At 50.5% G+C, this 22,537-nt stretch overlaps 8 protein-coding genes across 8 annotated transcripts; 4 read left to right on the top strand and 4 right to left on the bottom strand.

Annotated features, from left to right (window-relative positions):
- Positions 1-222: 222 nt before the first annotated feature.
- COL26b_007411 (putative PKS/NRPS-like protein biosynthetic cluster) lies at positions 223-3,978 on the bottom strand (the record flags this gene model as incomplete). The annotated part of the gene is made up of 1 exon (XM_053180203.1): positions 223-3,978. The coding sequence occupies one exon, from the start codon at positions 3,976-3,978 to the stop codon at positions 223-225; it is 3,756 nt and encodes a 1,251-aa protein (XP_053035812.1).
- A 1,636-nt stretch (positions 3,979-5,614) lies between these two features.
- On the top strand, positions 5,615-7,437 carry COL26b_007410 (uncharacterized protein; the record flags this gene model as incomplete). The annotated part of the gene is made up of 4 exons (XM_053180202.1): positions 5,615-5,695; positions 5,779-6,429; positions 6,482-6,725; positions 6,782-7,437. 4 exons carry the CDS (start codon positions 5,615-5,617, stop codon positions 7,435-7,437), a joined length of 1,632 nt encoding a protein of 543 aa, XP_053035811.1.
- Positions 7,438-9,655: 2,218 nt separating this feature from the next.
- COL26b_007409 (uncharacterized protein) lies at positions 9,656-11,533 on the bottom strand (the record flags this gene model as incomplete). Its single annotated transcript, XM_053180201.1, has 6 exons — positions 9,656-10,299; positions 10,359-10,724; positions 10,778-11,068; positions 11,124-11,183; positions 11,247-11,394; positions 11,453-11,533. The coding sequence occupies 6 exons, from the start codon at positions 11,531-11,533 to the stop codon at positions 9,656-9,658; spliced, it is 1,590 nt and encodes a 529-aa protein (XP_053035810.1).
- A 656-nt stretch (positions 11,534-12,189) lies between these two features.
- Positions 12,190-13,083, top strand: APF8 (Cytochrome P450 monooxygenase apf8; the record flags this gene model as incomplete). Its single annotated transcript, XM_053180200.1, has 4 exons — positions 12,190-12,206; positions 12,254-12,323; positions 12,429-12,648; positions 12,698-13,083. The coding sequence occupies 4 exons, from the start codon at positions 12,190-12,192 to the stop codon at positions 13,081-13,083; spliced, it is 693 nt and encodes a 230-aa protein (XP_053035809.1).
- Positions 13,084-14,157: 1,074 nt separating this feature from the next.
- COL26b_007407 (uncharacterized protein) lies at positions 14,158-16,213 on the top strand (the record flags this gene model as incomplete). Its single annotated transcript, XM_053180199.1, has 5 exons — positions 14,158-14,226; positions 14,293-14,684; positions 14,737-14,941; positions 15,001-16,019; positions 16,051-16,213. The coding sequence occupies 5 exons, from the start codon at positions 14,158-14,160 to the stop codon at positions 16,211-16,213; spliced, it is 1,848 nt and encodes a 615-aa protein (XP_053035808.1).
- A 987-nt stretch (positions 16,214-17,200) lies between these two features.
- Positions 17,201-18,545, top strand: COL26b_007406 (uncharacterized protein; the record flags this gene model as incomplete). The annotated part of the gene is made up of 2 exons (XM_053180198.1): positions 17,201-17,796; positions 17,852-18,545. The coding sequence occupies 2 exons, from the start codon at positions 17,201-17,203 to the stop codon at positions 18,543-18,545; spliced, it is 1,290 nt and encodes a 429-aa protein (XP_053035807.1).
- A 119-nt stretch (positions 18,546-18,664) lies between these two features.
- On the bottom strand, positions 18,665-19,590 carry COL26b_007405 (uncharacterized protein; the record flags this gene model as incomplete). Its single annotated transcript, XM_053180197.1, has 2 exons — positions 18,665-18,697; positions 18,751-19,590. 2 exons carry the CDS (start codon positions 19,588-19,590, stop codon positions 18,665-18,667), a joined length of 873 nt encoding a protein of 290 aa, XP_053035806.1.
- Positions 19,591-22,137: 2,547 nt separating this feature from the next.
- On the bottom strand, positions 22,138-22,504 carry COL26b_007404 (uncharacterized protein; the record flags this gene model as incomplete). The annotated part of the gene is made up of 2 exons (XM_053180196.1): positions 22,138-22,206; positions 22,292-22,504. The coding sequence occupies 2 exons, from the start codon at positions 22,502-22,504 to the stop codon at positions 22,138-22,140; spliced, it is 282 nt and encodes a 93-aa protein (XP_053035805.1).
- Positions 22,505-22,537: the final 33 nt, after the last annotated feature.

Raw genomic sequence — 22,537 nt, 5'->3', positions numbered from 1 at the left:
AATTATCGAGATCTCTCATCTATCCAATATACATTCTGATTCTGTTCAAAACTCCTAGTTTCATGCTAGAATGCTGCCTATAAATGCGCTATGGTTGTGGTGCTAACACACATGACCATGTAATGCTACTTGTCCGCCATGTTTGTATCACATTGTCCATAATAAGAAATGAGTAGAAAAGAAAATTTCCTTCGCATCTGAGAAGAGAATCCAGCCCTGTTCTTAATAGCGTTGCTCAGAGAAACGAGCTGCCGGGTTGAGCAGTGCTGCAGACTCCTGCGTCGCCTGGTAAGGCGGCAAAGTCTTGGTGTTGACAAGTTTCTCGTGAAGTATCCCGCGGCTGAAAAAGCTGTTTGCCTTTCTCCATCTATCATTCCTCCTTTCAGCGTAGTCCTCATAAGACTGCTTGTTTGTGGTCGCAAAGAGAAACTTTGGATGAACCAGAATGGCTTGCGAACCCTTCTGTCCAAACCCGAAGGAGGTAATGGAGCAAGCATTGATCTCTTCAGCCCGGGTGGTCATGTTTGGGAAATGAAGAAGATTGTACTGTCGGAGGTCGGTGTCGATGTTATCGGCATTCCGATTACCTGGGATCAAACCAGAGTCCATCATCTGCAGGGCACCGTTCACCATCCAGGCACCGGCAGCTCCTTTGGAGTGGCCAGTAAGCCATTTCTGGCCTACGCAAGGAAGAAGGTTTCCCTGTTGTCTCCCCAGAAATTCCATCTGTTTCTGCAGGACTGACGACTCGTTGGTGTCATTCTTCACGGTTGAGGTCAAGTGCATCGACGCGACCGCCAAATCATCGATCCCGAGGCCCCAGGTTGCGAGGCTGCCTCGGATCGGTGCGATGTGCTGCTCGTTCTTCCAGAACTGATTCCCCAGACTGAATCTCAAGTCCGCCTCTTGCTTCTTTGCGTCCTCTTCAAAAGCAGCCATGTTGTCCTGTCGATAGCGCTCCTCGTCAAAGCCGTCGGTTCCCATCTCTTTGATGTAGTGAATTTCATGTTCCATGAGGTCCAGATTCGTCTGGTAGTTGTCGTTGACTTGCTGAACTCGCATATTGAGTAGCCTTCGACGGTATCCTATATCAAGCAGGGGATGTGGCGTGGCATATCTTCTCCCTGAGCTTGCTTCTCGGGCATTTGTTAAAACGCCTCCACCGGGTGCTGGAACAGAGCGGCCGACTTTATCGGCGGCCATACTGGTAAAGGCTACCACCCCAAATATGGGAAGACCCATCTCCAGGGCAAGCTCGGCAGTCGTAAGGATCTGAATTCCACAACCTTGAGACTCGACAAATCCACTTCTGGTTGATGTTGTAGGTCGGGACATCTCAGCTGGACTCCTTCCAGCGGCAAATTCCTTGTCGGTGTCACAGGTAGCATTCATGCTGCCGAACTCGTAGGATACGTCTTCGACAAAGTCCTCGACGCCACCAACAATGCAGACCTTGGCTTTGCCAGCGACAATGAGGTCGTATCCGGTATCAAGTGACTCCAGCGACGTAGCACAGGCACCGACAGGTGTTTTAATTGGTCCAGTTGAAGACATCAGAAGCATGTTGATCCATGCCCCCGTTGTGTTGATGAAGGTTTCCTGAAGGATATCTCCCTGAACTGTTTTATCGAGGAACCGATCGCGGTGCATCTGTCTCAATGACGAAAGCCCACCCATGCTTGAACCAATACAATTGCCAACTTCAGAGAGATGGATGTGCTTGTACAATTCGTACGGGTCGACAATCCCTGACGCCAAGAGTGCTTCGACAGTGCAAACCAACGTGAACAGTGTCACGGGGTCAACTTGCTCAATGATCTCGTCATCGATGCCGTATCGCTTTGCCGACCATCCAGTGGGAATCTGCCCAGCCACAGTGCGATTGAATGGGCTTGCTCTAGGGAGGAGAACTTTTGCGCCGGCCTTGAGCTGGACCATGACAAGCCCAGACTCCATCTTGCTGATTACGGCCTTGTCACCGTGTTGAAGTTGAAAGTACCGTGCGACGTCAGAAGATGCCTCGAATGGGGGTAGGTCCTGGGTGAGTTCCATTTCCTGGACTGTCGTCTTCTTTTCCGGGTCGTAGTTGTTATCGCAATTGTCTGGCTCAATCTTACGTATGCCGGAATGCTCGAGGATGGATCCCATGTATCGTGAGAAGATCTCACTCTCCTCCACCGGAGCCGAGGTCTTTGCGTCTATCCAGCCAGTCCACGGGAGGCCGTCTTTCAGAACATCCTTGCTGTATTTGATGAGACCCATCATCCATGCCATCTCAATGCATCCTTCAAGTGACAGAGAACCCTCGGCCTCCATCTCCCATCGCGTCCTACTGCTGCCATAAGGTCCAAGTTCTGAGAAACCTGTAACGACAACTACTCGGCTCAGATCGACCATACCCTCCAAGCCTTCTGCGAGAGATGCCAGTTCCCCGTCCCACTCAGTTAGTCGAGGTAACTGAAGACGTAGATTCGCTCTCCGCGGCAAAGCTTGGGGAGTATGGAACGACGTTTTTCGACCAGTAATTGCTGCTTCTCTCTGCTGCTCCTCCATGATAGCTCGTTGAATGTCTGCCTCGGCGCGAAGATCTTGGCGAATCCTCGTAAGCTTATCCTTCAGTTCCATGACCTTGCCCATTCCGCCGCTGAGATCGACGACAATTGGGATAGACTGGCAAGCAACGTTCATTCTGCCACCCAAGAGGGACGCAATGAATGCAGCCATCTGGTATTTGGAGAATGTTCGAACTCCCATACCCTCGACTCCCTGAGCAACAATATCATTGTCGTCCATGAGGCCTGTTCCTCGAGTCCAGCCAATGACAACCCCCAGCATAGAGAGATAGTCCCGCCAGGTTTCAGACTTCCATTTCGAGAGTAGAGATTCCAAGCCCCTCTTGGACTCTGCATAAAGACCATCGTTACCCATGAGTCCGTGATTGGGAGACAGGGGGAGTACGACTGTGGCAGGTCTGGTAATGATTCCCCTGGAACGCTTGTTCTTGGAAATGGCACCAAGCAACCTGAGGAGATTGGTGAGCATCAGCCGGTGGGCAATCTCCGACTTCGAATCCAACTCTTCAAGCTCTCGGCCGTTCTCAGATGTTGCCGCAAATGGAATAAGGAAATCAGGGTCCCAGTCATCTACCAGGTTCTTCGCAAGTTCCTGGATGTCTCGTTGACTACCTTGGTTGAATGGAAGAACCCTCAAAGCAGACCCCTTGGCTCCATGTCGAGAATAAAGGCTCTGGTACATTTGCGTGACTTCTGAGGAGTAGTTGCTGGTGGTCACCGTGACCCTTCCACCGCCCTGTAGCAGGTACTTCAGAAGCCCGAAGCCAATGGAGTTCCGACCAGCACCTGTCAACAGTACATTTCTACCCCGAAATGTGAATCCAGAATGACGCCCTGTATCCAAGTCTTCTGCGTATGCAAAGCTGAGCCTATCGGACATAGTTAAGATGCCATGATCATAGGTGCCCACGGGATATGGCATTTGCGGCATGGAAGACTTGCGAGCCTTGAAAGGGGCCGTTCGAGGTACTTCGGCAAACTTGATGTTACCCTCTTTGTCAATACTTGTTGATGGCGCCAGGTCGATTGACCCATCAATGAATACCGGATCCCGAGTCTTCGAGGATATGCTTGCTTGCAGACAAAGCCTCATGATCCGGCCCAGGTTCGTCTTCTCGCCCATGGTCTTAGAGCAAAGATACTGGATCTGAGCGATAGAGCGCTCGCAAGATCGATTGATGATAGAAGTTGAAAGTTCTTCGATTAACCCAGCATTCTGCGAGCTGGGGTGCTTGGCAAGATCGAACAGTAGAGCAATGTCGCGGGAGGACCAGTTCCAAAAGGAGTCGTAGAACCGCTGCTTCTTGATATCGAATATCGGCCTGATACCCTCAGCGTAATCTTCCCCATGCTCGCTGCGCCACAAGTCGATTTCGCCAATCTCTTTTTCAGATTCCGCCGCCATTGAATCCGTTTTGGGACTCGTGTTTGCGGGAAGATGCCGAGACATAGCTTCACTAATGTCTCGTAGCAGAGCGTTGCTTCTTTCGTTGATCACTTCAAAAGCTTTTGCGTCAACCTTGGCGATTGTTCCTGCGCTGGATGAGCTGCTTTGGGGAAGTGCCAAGCCCTCCTGCTTGAAATATGCTCCTGCGCAGTCGTCGATAAAGCTCTTCGCAACATCTTCAGAAGGTAGGCGTGAGTCAAGCTGACTTGTGAGCGCAAGAAGCAAGACCGCATCCTGGCGCATTGATCCTAGACCCCATCGTTGCTGGAGATGCTCTCGAACCTTTGACTGATTGAAGCTGCCTGGTAACTTGGAGGAGACAAAGGTTGCAACGAGCGATGAAGTCTTCTTCCCGAGTGTCCCAGTGTGGAGCTTACTAATTGTCGCAAAAAGCTCGGTGAGTCGCTGCTCCTCCGCACGATCGGGCAGTTGGTTTGCAAACTCGACGTGAAGATCGCCAACAATTTCATTGGTGAGCGTTGAGCGTCCTTCTCGTATTAGTGCTTGAGAAAGATGATGGACGAAACATATTGACTCACCGCTTACGAGCTGGTTGATTGACTTTGTGGTGTCAATATCTTTGGGGGCTTTCTTTAGTTTTGTGGCTATGATTGCGAGCAGCACTGCTGAGACCGGAACACTCGCTTCTTCTAAGTTCATCACCGGCGCTATTGGCTCATTTTTGTCATCTACGATCGACGGCGATGCTGGCTCGGTAGAACCAAACTCATTCTCGTCGCTCTGGAGTGGTGTCTGGGTACTTGCTACCGGCGAGTTCTCAGTCCTTTCCTCAGAACTTGTTTCCTTAACGTGAGACTGATAATAAATCTCTGGTAGGTCTGAATCGGGCCCAAGTATCCGCCGGCGAAGGCCTTGGACATCGTCTGATATTGTGTATCGCCCATTCCAGGTTCTTTTCATCATATTGGTAAGAATATTCGCGGGCCCGACCTCCACAATCCTCTCTGCTTTGATCTCTCCGAGAATAGCATCTTGTGTTTCGATCCTATAGATAACATAAGCTGAAAATGATCATTATGGACTGACGTCACTCATGCCGGCATACCATCGCACGGGATACGCAAACTGATGCCTATTTGCGATGTCAGTTTAACCTTCATATCTAGTGATTTGGGGTCAAGCTGCATACGCTAGTAACTCCACGAGCAGAATATACGCCAACTCCCGCTCTGCTTCTGGATGCATGGCTGTCGCTTCTCGGGATTCAACTTCAACCCGAACCGTAGGGTTTGCAATTTGTGGATCTGGAACTTTCCTGCAAGCGAGAACGATGGTTTCGAAGGCATCGCAACTGTGGCAACCTAATTCGTGACGAATTCAGGATCAGATGCCCATGTCCGCCCTCGCGAACACCCTCGGATGCGGTCGTGCAGGGGTGTTGATTATTGCTCCGGAACCTTAAAGGTGACATCAGCACCTGGTATCCGTCTTACTCAACGCCGAGGGCAGGCTTATGAGTCAGGACAAGACCGCGTTTGATGCATGCGGGAGCCCGCCGGGAAAACTCGTGGATGACCAGCAGCAATCGTTCGTGCGAGGAATCTGGCAGTAGTTCCTCAGGACCGAGCGAACAATGGACGATCTGAGCAAGGTTGTTGGTGCCAGCCTGTCGGTGTCGAAAAGTACCGCGACGGCTGGTTTTGTTGTTTTGCTGGTAAGTTTTCGTCCCATGTGCCGACCTCATTCCTACAGTTCATCGGAAATGTTCTCGTGTCTCACATCTAACAATATCTTGAGATTGCTGTAATTGCCTTCATTTTCAAGCGCCTCGTTCTGCATCCGTTGAGCTCCCATCCAGGCCCACTGATTGGACGTTTGACGAGCCTTTACAATACGTATCATGCCCTGAAGAAGGACCAAGCTCGCAACCTGCATCAACTGCATGAGAAATATGGCCCAATTGTTCGCTATGGACCCAACCATGTCAGCATCAGATCTGCCGAGGGGGTGAAGATGCTGTACACCAACAGTCGCTACACTCGAAAAGCGGACAACTATCTGGCGTTTCCCAGAAATCCAGAGAAGGCCAGTCTGTTCTCTTCCATCAACAAGCAAGTACATGCAAGGAAGCGGCGGATCCTTCGGCAAGGCTTCTCAGACTCGGCGCTCAAAACCGCAGGTGTCACCATCAAGAAGCATGTTGCGACTCTCTGTCAGTGTTTAGAGTTCCTAGACAACGATACTCAAGAAGGCTATGTGTTGTCGGGAAGGGAGCCTTCGAACTCAGAGCGGTGGAGCAGACCGAAAAACTTCTCGGAATGGATCAACCGTTTCACATTCGACGTCTCGAGTGACTTGTCATTCTCCAAATCTTTCGACATGATGCGGTACGCTGGCAACAGGCACATTATCAAGATTCTCCACGAGACATTATGGGCAGACAACGTCGTAAGTAGAATTGTACAAGTGTTAGAAGAACAGTGGCTAATTCATCAAACAGACTGGATCTTCGCTTACGCTTCTTCACACCCTGAGGCTCAAGTGGCTGCTGTTCTCTCACCATGTTCGGTCTACGGTCACATTCGATTCTTTCATTGAGAAGGCGGCAGATGAAAGAGTGAGCAAACTGAGTGATTCCAAGAAGGACTTCATGTTCTGGCTCACTGGTGCGGTTGATCCCGTTACGGGAGACACGTTCACGATGGAAGAGCTAGTCGAGGAGGCAATTCTATTGATCACAGCAGGTAAGTACAATGTGAAAATACCTTACGGTGCCATGGTGATAGACTAAACATAGTAGGGAGCGACACGTCTTCAACTGCCATCAGCTCCACGATATACTACTTGCTGCACAGCCCCGACAAGCTCGCAAGACTGCAGGCGGAAGTTCGGAGTATGTTTTCCAGTGTTGATCAAATTGAGTTTGGCACGGAATTGCAGGCCTGCACTTACCTTCGGGCCTGCATCAATGAGGGCTTGAGACTGTCTCCCCCGGCTGGCTCAGTGCTTCACCGTCAAGTGGAACCGGGTGGTGTGCATGTTGGGGACACCTTCTACCCCGAGGGTGTCAACATCGGCGTGCCGGTCTTCTCCATTCATCACGATAAGGAATATTTCCCCGACCCTTTCTTGTTCCAGCCGGAAAGGTGGATCGTTGGTGAGACACTTGCAGACGGCACCATCATCACCCCTGATTTTCTGAAGCACTCTTCCGCCGCCTTCATGGCATTCAGTGCCGGAACCCGCGGATGCATTGGAAAGCCTCTCGCCTACCTCCAGATCTCAATTCTCTTCGCAACTCTGATGTTCAAGTATGACATGAGACTGTGCCAGCAATCATGGGTCAACGGAACCTGTAGCGGCTCAGGACCGGATCCGTCCAAGGAATACGAGCTGGTGGACATGTTTATCAGTTGGAAGAATGGCCCACTCATTGAAGTGAAGCCCAAGGCTTGAAAAGCAGATTAATTCTTTTACACTTGTTCTATTATTTTAAAATTTTGTCGATTCGACACTAGATTTTAGCTTTGGTCCATTGCCGTGTCACATTATATGTCATTCAGCGTCAAAATATTTTTGCCAAACATATCTTGATGATACCCTCTTGTGATCAACTCCATTGAGTGGGCAGAACTGTAGCCGGATGCTCTATCTCTTTGACTACAGCATTCAAAGTCGCTATGTAGCTGCCTGTGTAGCTATCGCCATCTGCTTCACCTTGATTCATAGCCACTGGCCAATCACAAGCTGGTTCTCCAATAGCCATCGCCCACAGTCCTTGGCTCACTTTGACGAGCCGATTCGCAAAGCCGATTCATCAAGCAATATTGCATATCATGTCATCGTCGCTCGCAATTTGCAATGCTTTCCCGCTTAGCCAGGGCGAAAGCTCATCTCACGTCATGCTCACCAAATTCACTTGTGGCCGGTGCGCCCGGTTAAGTGATGTGATGTGCTGTGCGACTAGCAGCGGACCCCTGTCGATGAGCCGACGACCAAGGCAAGCAGCAAGAGGCTGGTTGCTTAACGGCGCACAATGGCTCTTCCTGTTGACTTGCGCTGTTGACTTGTTGTGCCAGCTGGTTTTACAGGGTACATTCAGTCTCACAGCCGTTATGATCCCACCAAAATCGGATTACAGCAAGTGCCCAACCCCTGGAACAACACAAGGGCTCTCCCGAAGCTTGTGCTAGTGTCGCTAATGAGCAACCAGAGTGGGATGTGTATGACAGCAAACGGAATAATGGTCAGTTACCGCCTCAAAGTAGAACACCGAGACATATCCAGCTGATCTTTTTTTCAGTTGCTGGTCACGTAGAGTCTGTCTACGACGCGGCCACTGGCAAATGGACAACCCCGACGTTTGTTGAGAGCCCTTTTCTTTCAATACACGGCTTGGCTCCGGGGTTGCACTATGGTGTGTGTCCCCACCAGCTTAGATCGACATCTATGGGTGGATGCTAATTCGGTCGCAGGTCAGCAAGTCTTCGAAGGACTACAAGGTATCAAGCCATAGTGATGATCGTTTGAAGCAGTAATGCTAATCCTTTTATCGAAATGCAGCCCGTAGAGACCCAGCAGGCGAGATCTCCATATTTCGTCCCGATGCCAACGCCGCTAGAATGAGAAGGTCCGCTACCTTTGTCTCCATGCCAGAGGTACCAGAAGACATCTTTCTTGAAGCCATTCACCTAGCCGTCAGGAAGAACGCAGAGTATGTTTGCCCGCACGATGTTAAGGGATCTCTGTACATCCGACCTTTCCAGTTTGGTTCCAGCGCTCAGATTGGTCTGGACCCCCCCGAGGAGTTTCTATTTTGTGTGTTTGTTCAGCCTCACATTGCCTTTCATGGTCACGGCGCCATCAAGGCTTTGGTACTTGATGACTTTGACCGCGCTGCCACAAGGGGGTCAGGTGCAGTGAAGGTTGGTGGCAACTACGCTCCAGTGATGAGGTGGACTTCCGAGGCAAGGAAAGAGGGTTACAGCGTCCTCTTGCATTTAGACAGTCAGACTCAGACTGAAATTGATGAGTTCTCTACCTCTGGGTTCATCGGTATTCGGAGGATTGGAGGGGAGACCAGCCTCGTCATTGCCGACAGCAAAGCTGCGATAGAGAGCATCACAGCGGATTCAGCGGCCAGAGTTGCTGAAAGCCTCGGCTGGAGGGTGGAAAAGCGAACCGTAAGCTTATGAGCATGACGTATGACATATAAGTCTTTGGTCAGTATTTGCTAACTTACCTTAGATAAGATTTGATGAGCTTTCAAACTTCACGGAGGTTCTTGCCGCGGGAACCGCGGCTGGGTTGGTTTCCGTATCCTGTGTTCATCGGAAGTCTACCAACGAAACGCTCAACTTTGATTCCGAAGGCCCAGCTTATGAGGAGTTATGGGGAGCACTGAAGAGCATCCAGAATGGCACAGCAGTGGATAGTTTTGGTTGGCGCCATAGTCTCCAAGAGTAGTTCCATAATATTATGATTTCAGCATTTCCTCATGTTAAATCCATCTTCTCAAAGCGCGAAGCTTGATTGCTCACATTGTGGTGGACGGTCTGTCATAACGGCCTTCATCACACCAAAATTATCCAGACCGTCACAATTTGGATATCTCTCGTGACTTTATGAGGATTCGTATTGTACATTTGAACAATTTCCCTACCGCTGGGACACCTCAGTGCAGACCGACAGCCTCGGCTCGCCGGAACTGCACGAAGGGTCCATCCTTCATACTAGTGAAAGCCCAGAAGATCTGATACTCGTCCTTCAAATCACCCTTGCCTTCCCCGACTCTGCCCATCCCTGTCTCGTCTCGGCGGAAGTCAAACTCACTGATGACTGCAGCCATCGCCAGCGAGATCTCAATCATGGCAAGCCCCTTCCCAACACAATTCCTTGGTCCAACAGAGAACGTACCATACGCGGACTTCGCCTTCGAGGCAGCTTCCTCCCCAACAACCTCTGGGATCCACCTTTCGGGCCAGAACTTAAACGGTTGAGGATAGTACTCTTTGTGATGGTTGATAGAGTAGATACCAGTTCCGATGTCGTACCCAGCTGGGACATAAAGGTCACCGACTTGAAGACCGCCATCTTGCACTTCACGCCACATCGCCCCGGCGGCTGGAGGTGACAGACGGGCTGCTTCAGTTATGCAAGCTCTCAAGTACGTGCAAGCAGAAAGTTTGGGCCCTTGAGAAACCTCCTTTGCGGAGCGGAAAGTGCTCCGGACCTCCTTGACCACCTTATCATATGCCTCGGGATATCTGGATAGGTAGAAGAATAGAGCAGCCATTGCGGTTGAGGAGGTATCAGATCCTAGTAAACGCTGTCAGTGACACTGGCTGCCATGTTTCGTTATTCATGGCAGTTCTTACCGGCAATAATCAGCAAGTTGCTTTCGGCCCATAACTGCAGCTGGGAAAGTGACTCTCCCGTCTCAGGGTCCTTGGCAGCCAGAAGCTTTGAGAATAGGTCGTTCGTAATAGCCTCAGAAGACTCTTTTCGCTTTTCCATGATCTCTTTGCTTTTCATAGAAAACCGAAGCGCCTTCTTGCGTGCGTGTGGAAACAAGATCTTATGCAACCTCAAGTCTTCCAACTCGGGCAGCTGCATCAGGAAACTCACCCGACGCATTTGGCCCAGGATAGCATCCGCAACCCAGTGGTTTTCGGGGCTCTCCAAGAGATGATATGACCTTCCAAAAACCAGCTGCGACGTCACATCAAATGTGAAATAGTCACCTGAGCTAAATTAGCCCAAGTTGATTGTCCCCAGTAGCTTAGCGTCAACCCACACCAATGGGCCATGTTCTTGGCGCATGTCCATCCGTCAGTAGTGGCGTCCGTTTCAGGGACGAAGCGGTCCTTGGTTGATCCCAGACTTGACGAAAACAAGCGAGCAAGATCTGTCAATTCTTTGTCGAATGTTCGGATGTACGATTCCGACAGTCCTTGATTCAGGATTCTTCGAAGCTTGCCATGCTTGGTCTTGTCGACGACACTTTGGGTTGCTTCCACACCCTTAACCAGCGAAATGCGATGGTATGACTTGGCCTTCCGGACATTCTTGCCGTGCCCATAGATACCTACATTCTGTTAGACACATTTTGTTCGATGAAACTCTCCGTGATAGGTGTTCACCTTTCAATCCTGCCTCATTGTTGATCAATAGTCTGTTGGGACCATAGCGGACGACGTCCCCTGTTTCGGCGTGTCAGCGGTGTGGTAGCACTTCTTTTTTGTAGCCCAGTATCTTGAACTTACCATACTCCTCATGGCACCGCCAGATGTCAACGTGGAGATCACCAATATAGGTGTGATATACAGAATACCAACTGGTCAATTTCGCCAAGAGGGGCCCAGGATACTTGGCGTAGGGATGGAAGTAGAGGCGATAGACACAGAGAGCCACCTGTTTGTGATCTGTTAGTGCTCGACATCCGGCTCCAATCTTGAAATTGCGCACTTACAGCCGCCGGGAAACCCGCCCCGGCAGACAGGGTGAATATTTGGCCCAGCAATGCCAGGTATGTGTTTATCACGCTGAACATGGTTTCTGCCGTGTTTGGAAGACTCTGAACGAGGATGCGAGCTGTAACGCATGCGATTTCAGTGCCAACAGCGCATTTGCTTCCCCGCCGGGTGTTTGTTAGCGCCCCGACAGGGATCCTCCCACCTAGACTCGCCTAGCTGCACAGGGCAGCTCGCGCAGAGAACTACTCTCTCTGACCGTGACGTGAGCCTGACTCACATGCGGAGAGTGCTTGCTTGGCCGAGATCAGGGCTGCCAGCTGGTGGCTCATCCGCTGTAAACGATGGCCCACCCTGTAAACGGGGTGCCGTTCGCTGTGCCTAGGTCAGGAGACAATTCACAACTCCACGGAACTCGCGGTGATACAGCGTCTCCGAAGACCAGAGATTCGGCGGAATGCTTCCATTATCGTTTTGATTCACAAATTGTCGCAAGAATGAGTTATTTAAGTTTGGCTGCATTTGCAGCAGTTACCTTCGTAAGTTTATCTCTGCAAATTGACCGGCAGTTTGATGGGTTTTGCGGCTGATATCTCTCGTAGGTTGTAGCTTTCCTCGTCAAGCAACTTGTCTGGCACCCACTGGCGGCGTACCCAGGTCCGCTGCTAGGAAGATGCACAAATCTTTATGCCGCGTATCACGCATGGAGGGGAACGCTTCATGTTGACATGTACAGATGTCATCAGAAATACGGTAAGTCCCGTAAACCATCGTAACTTTTAAGTACGTCCCGCTTACAGGAACTCGAAGGCCCCGTTGTCCGCTATTCGCCGTCTCGCCTACTTATCAACAGCAGCACGGCTGCCCGGGGTATGTACTGTTTCCACCCCTCTTCTCACACTGTTTTTAACCTGAACTTGGGGTACAGAAATCAGCTCGCATGGAGCAAATGTCATCAAGTCAAAGGCCTACCAGGCACTCGTTCACAGTGCCCCAAACACCTTGACAATACGCAACAGAGAAGATCATGCACGCAGACGCCGTATCCTGAGTCTTGCCTTCTCTGATGCACAATTGCGCGCCTATGAAGCTATCCTCCTCCGTCACATCGACACGCTTTGTCTCAATTTGTCTGACAATGCAAAGTCTCAGGCATCGAGCTCTGGGTCTGAGGCACTGGACATGTCTCACCAGTGTAAGTTTCCACGCCTGCCTGTTAAGATTGCCTGGATTAACTTGTGAAGGTGACTACTTCACCTTCGATATCATGTCAGAGGTCATCTTCGGTATGAAATACAACGCCCTCAGAGAGCCAAAGTACCGCTTTGTTATGTCAGCCTTAGAGGCATCCAACGTCCGTATCAGTGCCTTGGTCCAAGCTTCGAGTCTTGCGCTTGGAAGGATCGACAAGTATCTGTTCGCCGATTCCATCAAGTCCAGGAACAAGTTCCTCGGGTTCCTTGGTTCTCTCCTGAAAAGCAGGGCGAAGGCTTCGTTCTCTGACAATGGCAATGTCTTCTCATATCTTGAAACTGCCAAGGACCCGGACGGCGAGTCAACACTCAGCAAGTCTGAGATACGAGCAGAATCAGCCACATTAGTGGTTGCCGGTACGTTTATTCACTGTTAAACGCCTTTTGGTCCTCCTATTGACACTTGTTCAGGATCGGACACGTCATCGACGACACTGGCAGCTACCTTGTTCTACCTCAGTGGAAATGCCAGGGCATATGCCAGGCTGTGTCATGAGATCAGATCGACCTTTGACAGTGTAGAGGACATTCGGATCGGAGCCAAGCTTAGCTCATGCAACTATCTCAGAGCTTGTATTGACGAGGCGCTGAGAATGTCACCACCTGTAGGAGGTGCGCTTTGGAGAGAGGTCCGGCCAGGAGGTATGACTATTGGGTCTCTTTCCCTTCCAGAAGGCATCGATGTTGGCACTGGGATCTACAGTCTGCATCACCACGACGACTACTTCGATTCTCCATTTGAATATAAGCCTGAAAGATGGGTTGCAGGCGAGGACGGATCGACCAAAGAGTCAGAGTTGGCACGCACAGCATTTTATCCCTTTTCGAGTGGACCTCGCAGCTGCGTTGGAAAGGGATTTGCGTATCATGAGATCACGTTGACTTTGGCGCATATCCTTTACAGGTTCGATTTCACCAGGTCTACGAAAGACCAGAAGTCGTTTGGCGGGTCAACTGGCAACGTGAATGAGTTCCAGATGTGGGATCATGTTACATCCGCCAAGGTTGGACCCTGGCTTCGGTTCCAGTGTAGATAGGTCTCATTTAAGCATCTGTCCTGCTTTGCCGCAAATCATTATTTCTCTATCCTTTGCCGCAGATGTCTACTAATTCCAGCTAAGTTCAAGCTGTTGGCGAATTACATTCTGTGGGCGTGCCTGGTCGCATTGACCAGCCGCTGTGGCTGGTGGCTCTAGTTACTGCGATTGCCCCTGTAAAATCTCACGTCAGCTCTCACATCATCACCTGTGGAGCCCAAGAACACCGCGTTCATTCCCTCGGTAATTGCGAAATGTTTCGTTTGATTGGGTGTTCATGCACGTAAACGGATGAAATAGGTTCTTTCAGCACAGATTTGGGTTCAAGGCTTCCCACAAGCTACAGGTGGTGAAGCTCAAACAGCTATAAGGTGCTTTCAGCGACGTTGTGTGGCCGCTGCGTGTGCTGCAGTCATGGAGCTTACTTCCGCGTACATCGCGTTGCTCGCGTTGATTCCTCTCGTCTCTGGCCAATGCAAATGTGTAAGAAGTTTACCATACATGCCGTTCATGTACAATCATCCATGCTAATGCGACCGCGACACGCAGACCCCTAATGATATCTGCTGGCCATCTGATAAAGAGTGGGGCCGATTCAACAGCTCCATCGCCGGAAACCTCATCCAGACGGCCCCACCTGCGGCGCCGTGTTATGCCGGATCCAATCGGGATGCCGCCGCATGTGAAGCCGTCACCCAGGGCTGGAGCACGGCGACTTTCCAGGCATCTCAGCCCATCGGCTATGACTATCCTCTCAATTCCTCTTGTCCACTAGCTCAGTTCACTGCCAATGCCCCCTCAGCCAACTGCACCATCGGAAACTCCCCAGTGTTTGCCGTCAATGTCACCGACGAGGAGCATATCTCGAAGGCGGTTGAGTTCGCTAAGAAGAATAACATCCGTGTCGTCATCAAGTCTACGGGCCATGATTTCCTTCAAAGGTCAGCTATGTCGAATGTAGTCGAACCCGGCCAAGCTAACGACAAGCCAAAGGTCGACCGGCTACGGCAGCCTTTCTATCTGGTTGCAAAACTATCGAAAAGGTTTCAATTTCCATGACGACTTCCAGGTCGTAAACGAGTGTCCCAAGTCGGACTGGAAAGGGAGCGCATTGACAATCACTGGAGCCTACTCGTGGTCCGATATCTACCCCACGGCGTTCGAGAAGAATCTCATCGTCGTCGGCGGAAACAATAGGGTATGTTTGCCGTTGATCTCTTACTGCCATTGCGGTAAAGTTTACTGACGACAACCAAGGGACCTTGTGCCACTGGCGGTTGGACACAAGGAGGCGGACACAGCCCGGTGACTCGTTTCTACGGGCTTGGTGCCGACCAGGTCCTGTCCGCAAGGGTCGTCTTGGCATCTGGAGAGATAGTGACTGCAAGCCCTTGCAATAACACTGATCTCTTCTACGCCATCCGTGGAGGAGGTGGTGGTACCTATGGAGTCGTGACACAGATGACGGTCAAGACCTACCCTACCAAGAACATTGATGCGATCGACGTTGTTATCGGCACTGCATCAACAAGCGCAAATGTCTCGGCCAAGTTCATCGATACGATGACAGATATCTACTCTTCCTACCCTTATCTGTCGGAGGTTGGCTTTGCCGGCTATGGCGCCTGGGCAATGAATAGCCCAGTGCCCATCGGCGGCAACTTTTCTACATTCTACACCCAGACGTTCATTACGCTGGGCAACGACGCAGCAGAGGCGACCCGGTTGTTCAAGCCCATCGCAGAGAAGATTACTCCTCTGAAAGACGCCGGCTTCACTGTTTCCATCACGCAGAAGGCGTATACAGACTATGGTGCGTACTACGCCAACAAGTCAGGAACAGATGCAACTGTCGGCGGCGTCTCAGCCCTGGCCTCCCGCTTGTTGGGAAAATCGGCCTTGGAGGGCAATCGAGGCCAACTTCGCAAAGCTATGGAGCCAATGGCTGGAAAAGATGGCAAGGCCGTGTTCCATACCGTCGTCCATCATGGTCTTCAGACGGCGCAAGAAACGCGAGACAAGTCGTCCGCGGTTCAGCCTGGTTGGTATGATGCTGTCATCCTCGATATTTTTGAGAGACCGATTCTCAGTGGCGAGCTTTCTGTGTCATCGAACATCGATCTCTTCGATGACATCCGTCAGAACGTACTCCCAGTCTATCGGGAACTTTCGCCAAATACTGGAACTTACATGAACGAAGCGGATTGGGGCGACACGAATTTCCAGGAGGACTTCTACTCCTCAAATTGGAAGCAATTGATTGAGATCAAAACCAAGTATGATCCATCTGGGGTCTTTTACTGCCAGACTTGTGTCGGTAGTGATGAATGGAAACAAGAAGCAAGCGGCGCGTTGTGTCGACGATGCAGCTCTCGAGAAGGCCGCTGTAACGGTCGCAATGATGGGGCCGAAGGCATGTGCGCTTGCTGGTAATGCAAGGGCGCAACAGAACCAACCAGATCACGCGTAAAACTCATATGTACAATAGTTATAACATATTACCTATCTTAGTAGTGTAACACCTGTCTCTAGACAGCTCAATTCTGTAGCCAAGTGTATTTGTAAGGTACTGAACAAAAGACGACTGGACAGCCGGTTTCCTCGAAGACTGTGGCTCCAACATCTCCCGTCGCCGTGATGATCCACCTCACTGTGCCCCTGCAGAGGCGGCCGACCGGTTCAAGTCCGAGCCTGCACCCTCAACATCCACTTTGCTGCATCTAATCCCTGGAGAAAATATGGTCTGTCTACCCGTAGCCTCGTGACGGGCAAAGTCACCGCACCATATTGGACGCCGTTTTTTAGCATCTGAATCCTTCACTGGGTGCCGGCAGAGGACCTTGCTACTTGGTGATACGATCGTCATTACTTCATGTCTGCAAGGGACTTCGGTTAGCCAATGTTGCCCATGAGCGGGGTTATTGCAAGGTCTACTCCGACACGATGCAACCTCGCGCGGCATCTTTCGTCACTGCATTGCACAACCTATCGAGACAGAGGCGGTGGTGAAGGTCCACCAGATGAATCCTTCGACGTACCCACTGCCCCTGGTCATCATGTGCTATCCGATCGGGCGAGCGCCAACGCTTGGTATTTGAGAAACAAACTCGAAAGAAATTTGGCCAAAGAAATGTTTCTGATTACACAACTGCTGCCGCATCCTTCATGATGGCAATTTTGAGTGTTGCGAATTTTCTCCTGCTCGGCGTGGCGTACATCGCCTGGAACGTTGTCTATCAGATCGTTTACTACAGGTTCTTCCATCCCTTAGCCAAATTTCCCGGTCCCTTTTGGGGTTCGGTCACCAGATTATGGATCACATATCACAACATCAAGCAAGATGAGTGCCAGACTCTTCAAGCGCTTCACAAAAAACATGGTGAGCTTTGTTGACGGTGTTTTCTGTCGCCATCATTGACTAGGTGCCCAAGGTCCTATCATGCGTATCACACCAACGATGCTGTTGGTGACGGACGCAACAAAACTCCCTGAAATATACCACCGTAATGCCAACAAGTCTCAGCATTACATCACTGGCTCGTTCGGCAAGACAGAATCTCTGTTCAACATGCAAGATCATACGGTCCATGCTCGCTACCGCAAGATTGCAGCTGCACCCTACGCCTTCTCCAACATCAAGAAGATGGAACCGCTGCTTGACCATCATATCGATCGTTGGATAGAAAAGCTGGACAACAACTTTGCCTCGCCTGGAAAACGCTTAGATTTTGCACCGTGGGCAGTTTACCTGGTGTACGACATTGTCTCCGACGTTGGGTTTGGCCAGCCTTTCGGCTTCATCGAGCAAGAAAAGGACGTTGAAGGACTCATTCAAGGTTTCCACGACGGACTAGTGCCATTCGGAATCATGGCCCGCTGTTGGCCGTTCACAAATTGGGTGAAGAGCACCTTCCTCGGCAAGTACTTGGTGGCGACACCCGAGCAGGATTCTGGGATTGGTACCTTGATGAGATTTCGAGACCGTCTGATTGCTAAGAGGTTTGAGGATATTGAGAAGGGGGCCACAAACGGCCGGATTGATCTACTTCAAACGTAAGCCTCAGGATGAAAACGGTTGTCGCAGAATTTGATACTAAATTCCGTCAAGGTTCATTGAGGCTCGAGACGAAAAGGGAGAGCCACTCGACTTAGAGTATATCAAGGCAGAAATTCTGCTCGTCCTTCTTACTGGCGCAGATACTACCGGAACCGCATTCCAGGCCTTCATGATTCACGTATTGACACACCCGGAGGTCTACGAGCGTCTTATGGAAGAGATTGACACGCAGACACGGGCAGGCAATCTTTCAGATATACCTCAGTATGCCGAAGTTCAAGCTCACTGCCCTTACTACACAGCCTGTGTTCGGGAAACACTACGTCTGAATCCATCGGCACCCAACATCTTCCCTCGAATCGCAGGAGCGGGAGTGCAGCTGTTTGGACAGCACGTCCCCGAAGGTACCGAACTAACCTGCAATCCATGGCTCGTGCATCGTGATGAAGCGGTTTTTGGGCCTGATGCAGAAGTCTTCCGACCTGAAAGATGGCTGGAAAGTGAAGAGAAGACGAAGGAAATGCTGAAGTACAACATGGGCTTTGGGTACGGTGCCAGAGTATGCCTTGGGCGCGACTTGGCCATGATGGAACTTTCCAAGGCCCCTCTGCAGCTGTTCCGGAGGTTCAAGCCAGAGGCCATTAACAAAACTGATCCCGGACGATACGTTGTCAAGGGCGGTGTCAGTTTCTACGAGGATATGTGGATCAACATCGAGCGACGGCCCAAGACTCTACAAATATGATATTGGGATGGCTTCGCCATTTTCGTTGTATCTAACGTGAAACGAGCCAAGAAGCTCCTAGTCTACTTGTATGATACCAATCTCGAAATCCAATAGCTCAATTGGAGCTCAGCCTGAGCTCAGTTCAACTCAGTTTGGATGTATTCAAACTCCTATATTCTAGTCAGTTTACCACCTGCATGGAACCAAGGCATTTGCAACATACCGCAGAGTTCAATGTAGGTAGTCTAGTACCAGTGCTGTAGATCGCAAAATGGCTGCCGACAAAATTCTGCCAGCCCTCAACGTAAGACTGTAGCCATCGATTCTCGACACTGGCAAGCCACTGGGGGTCATTACTGCCAGTTGAATATCCCAGACGGTAGCCAACGTCCTTCGCCTCAATGAAGAGTTTGACGGGCGCGCCTGCAGCAACTTCTTCATCCTCGACATAGGTTGTGTTCAGTGTTGCATCGATACCCGTTCTTGCATGAACCACGATTGCCCGCTTGCCCGTCGCATTCGAGTAGGTCAAAGCGATTTCGTTGTGGTAGTGAATGCTGAGATAAATGCTTACCCCGGCTTCCTGTCTCCAGTTCTCCGGGCTAAACGCGCTCACCTCAGTGCTGAAGGTAGTGTTGAGATCAACCTGCTTGCGAAGTAAGGCTGCGGGAGTCTCTCTGTCATTCAATGTGTAGACATTCCCTCGGATACGAAGCTTCCCAGGGCTAGACTCAAAGTCTTTGAAGTCCTTGTAAGGCGTTCTCAAGTAGTAGTAAGACTTATCAACAAGCCCGCCATCAAATTCGTCTCGCCAGACTTGAGGCCTGTCCAGGTCATAGAGGACATCGGCTTCGTACTCAATGATGGGGTTGCCGTTGTTGAAAATAGGCCATCCCTCATCGTCCCAGGTGACCGGACAAAGAAAAGTCTCTCTGCCCAGCTGGGGGAGACCAGTACTGTTCCGTGGGTTCTGTGGGCGGGTTGCAAGAAATACCGCCCACCAGTTGCCTTCGGTGTCGTTGACGATGTCAGCATGGCCTGTTGCAAGTACCGGTCGGGACATATCTTCGCCATTCCAGAGCACAGGGTTATGTGGGTTTCCATTCCACGGCCCTTCGAGACTGTCTGAGCGATACACGTTTGCTTTATGGCTGGCTTCAGTGCCCGAATCGGCCGTGATCATGTAATAGGTTCCGTTGAGTTTGTAAAGGTGGCTTCCTTCCGTCTGCTGAGGTCAGTCTCTAGAATATGATCAATGGCGGGTGTTTATCTATCTCGTATACGAACCAAAGGGTATCCAAGTTCGGGGGGCACTGTGGTAGTATGGAGCAGTCGAGAGTTGCTCAAAGAGTCGCCAGTCGTGATATCGATTTCAGTGATCCAGTTTCCGAAGTTCCCATTTTCGACGAACTCAGAGAAAGTGGATGTAAAGTATGCTTTGCCGTCGTCGTCAAAGAAGAGATCGCCATCGAATCCCCACTGATCAACGTAAGTAGGGTCACTCCAACTGTTTTCGTCAAAAATGTCGGTTGTGGTAACGTAGAATGAGCGAGGCACTCTAGTCACCTAGAAGCGCATCAGTAAAGACGACTTTTTTAGCTACGTAAGGTATACAAACGTTGTCAGGAGGGTTGATAATGTCAAATGCCGTGTCGACGAGATAAAAGACACCGTCATGGTGTCGAAGTGTGGGAGCAAAAATGCCCCCACTGGGGGCGGTCCCACGAAGATTCAACTGAGACGGGCGATTGAGCGCATGTCCGATATTATCCCATTTGACCCTGGACTTCTTTCAGAATGGTGTTCAAGATGCTGGGGAGGGGGGCTGCTGCATGGGGATCCAGCTTCTGAGCTTACAAGTCTGTCGAGTGATGGATGGGGACACCCGGGAAGAATTCGAAAGTACTAGTTGCGAGGAAGAAGTCACTTCCCACTCTGATGATTGAAGGATCCGGGTTGAAACCTGGGATAATGGGGTTGACCAGACCACTCGCGAGTTCTCCGGGGACGATCAGCATCAACATACAAAATTGGTTTCGAGTGGATCACCTGTGAGTTGAAGTAGGCCTAAAGCCAGGAGCGCAAGTGGTTTGAACATGGTTTTTTTCATTGAGTCCCGATGGATTGCCTTCCGAACTCACAACTTCGTGACACATGATAGCAGCCAACAATTTGTTTCTAATTTATACCGTTCAATACATCTAGGGAAATGACGTTGCTGATGTGACCCCTCACGGCTAAATGCAAGCTTCCATTTACCCCAGATTTCCGGTTACATCCTAAGCTACAAGAGGACGAAATCTGGGCAAGTGGCCCCATTCGGTCTTCGCGATGATGCTTAGCCGAGGGACCGGCTTGCTATTACCGCAGGGGTTTAACTGGTGTCGCTAAATCAAAGTTCACCATACAACTGCCCACTCGCGATGCGCACGAGACAAGATCCGCCAATATCCAATTATGGCACGTTTGCATTTTGGTCTTTTACCGAGCGAACCATTATTTAGGCGAACGGAATGAAGCTTGGATCGCAAAGAGTTCATCATTGATGTGGTCTCAAAATGAGAAAGATCCCTAAAACAACATAGTACAACTCAGTTTTCTCAACCAATGAGCATGGGCACGCGGAGACTGATGATAACACAAGCGCAATGACAGTTCTATTGATGATTACGGGTGCCATGCTGTCTAGTTTGTTGCTCGTAGCGTAAGTTGGCATCCATGCCAAGCCAGCTCTGTCGCCCATCATCCCAGCCTGGGGGTTTCAATCGAATCCGTTATGATAAATCTGGAGATATCAGTATTCGAGGATGTGGTGGAGAAGTATCCCACCGACCAGTGCATTTGCACGTAGGAGAATTTATCACCATTAGACTGACATTTTCAGCCATGGCGATGCGTTGTCTCAAGATGATTCGACCAAAGTATTCGGCCATTAATGTACAAGTCATTTTTATAAGTGACAGGAAAGCCCCGAACTCACCCAGGCTCAAAATAGCAAATGTGCAACAGCTACCGAAACAACCAAGAACATGGAGGCTTTTGTCATATGCGAAGCAACGCTCTTGTCAGATCCATCATTACCGGACCCGTTTCCGCTGTTGCCATCACTACCGCTGCCGCTTTCGCCGCCGCTTCCGCTCCCGCTACTGTTTCCGTCGCCATTTCCGCTGTTGTACTTTGCCCCCTTCGCAGGGGCCGCCCTAACACAACTCAATTTCGCGAAACCAGGCTCAACGTCCAGACTGTATGGTGTATCATTCTGGAAACGCCCAAACATCGTGACAATCGGCTGATACCCTTGTGTCACAGTCTTCCACATCTCTTGCATTTCTTCGGCAGCTGTGTTCTCGTTGATGGCGTAGCCGCTCTGCCAAGTGGTTGAGCCATTCAAATATTGCAGAGGTATTCCCCAAGCTACGGAAAAGGTTAGCTTCCAATAAAGACTCGAATAAATAACAAGAAAGCTGCGTACTTGGGAGGAGTGGATCATTATCCACCAATTTGGTACTCGAACACTCCTCTGGAACATCCAGATCAAAGCATGTATGCCGAGAGCCGTAGACACCCTTCGGTTCTGAATTGATCCAGTATGCCGTACTTGCCAGTTTCTCTACAGCTTGAATACAAGCATCGGGTAGCCACTGCTTGCAGGAACCATCTTCCGGTGCTTCAAGGTTGTCTGGATTCATAGCGAGGGACTCATTCCCATACGGTGGAGAGAACCAGCGCCATGCGCAAAATACCCAATCGGCATTCGCGTTTACCACAGGTTTTCCATGGTCGCTCTCGTTGACACTAGGCACATAGAGTGACTCGGGGGCAATGATCTTGATGTCATCCCCGATAGTCGCACGGCCACCCAATAGGCTGCCGGCCTCACCTCGCTGCTCGTGATCCAAGTCAACGGCTGCCATAGCAATCTTCCAGCCGTCCATCGGGCTACCCGGCCATGGTTTTGAGACGTCGTATCCAGGCATAGTGTAGGTACCGCTGGAGTTGCTGTTTCCCAC

This window comes from Colletotrichum chrysophilum (assembly GCF_026319265.1).
Source record: "Colletotrichum chrysophilum strain AFK26 chromosome Unknown scaffold_60, whole genome shotgun sequence".
Classification (NCBI taxonomy): domain Eukaryota; kingdom Fungi; phylum Ascomycota; class Sordariomycetes; order Glomerellales; family Glomerellaceae; genus Colletotrichum; species Colletotrichum chrysophilum.
The sequence above is the reverse complement of the archived record's forward strand: the minus strand, read 5'-3'. Positions and strand labels throughout refer to the sequence as shown.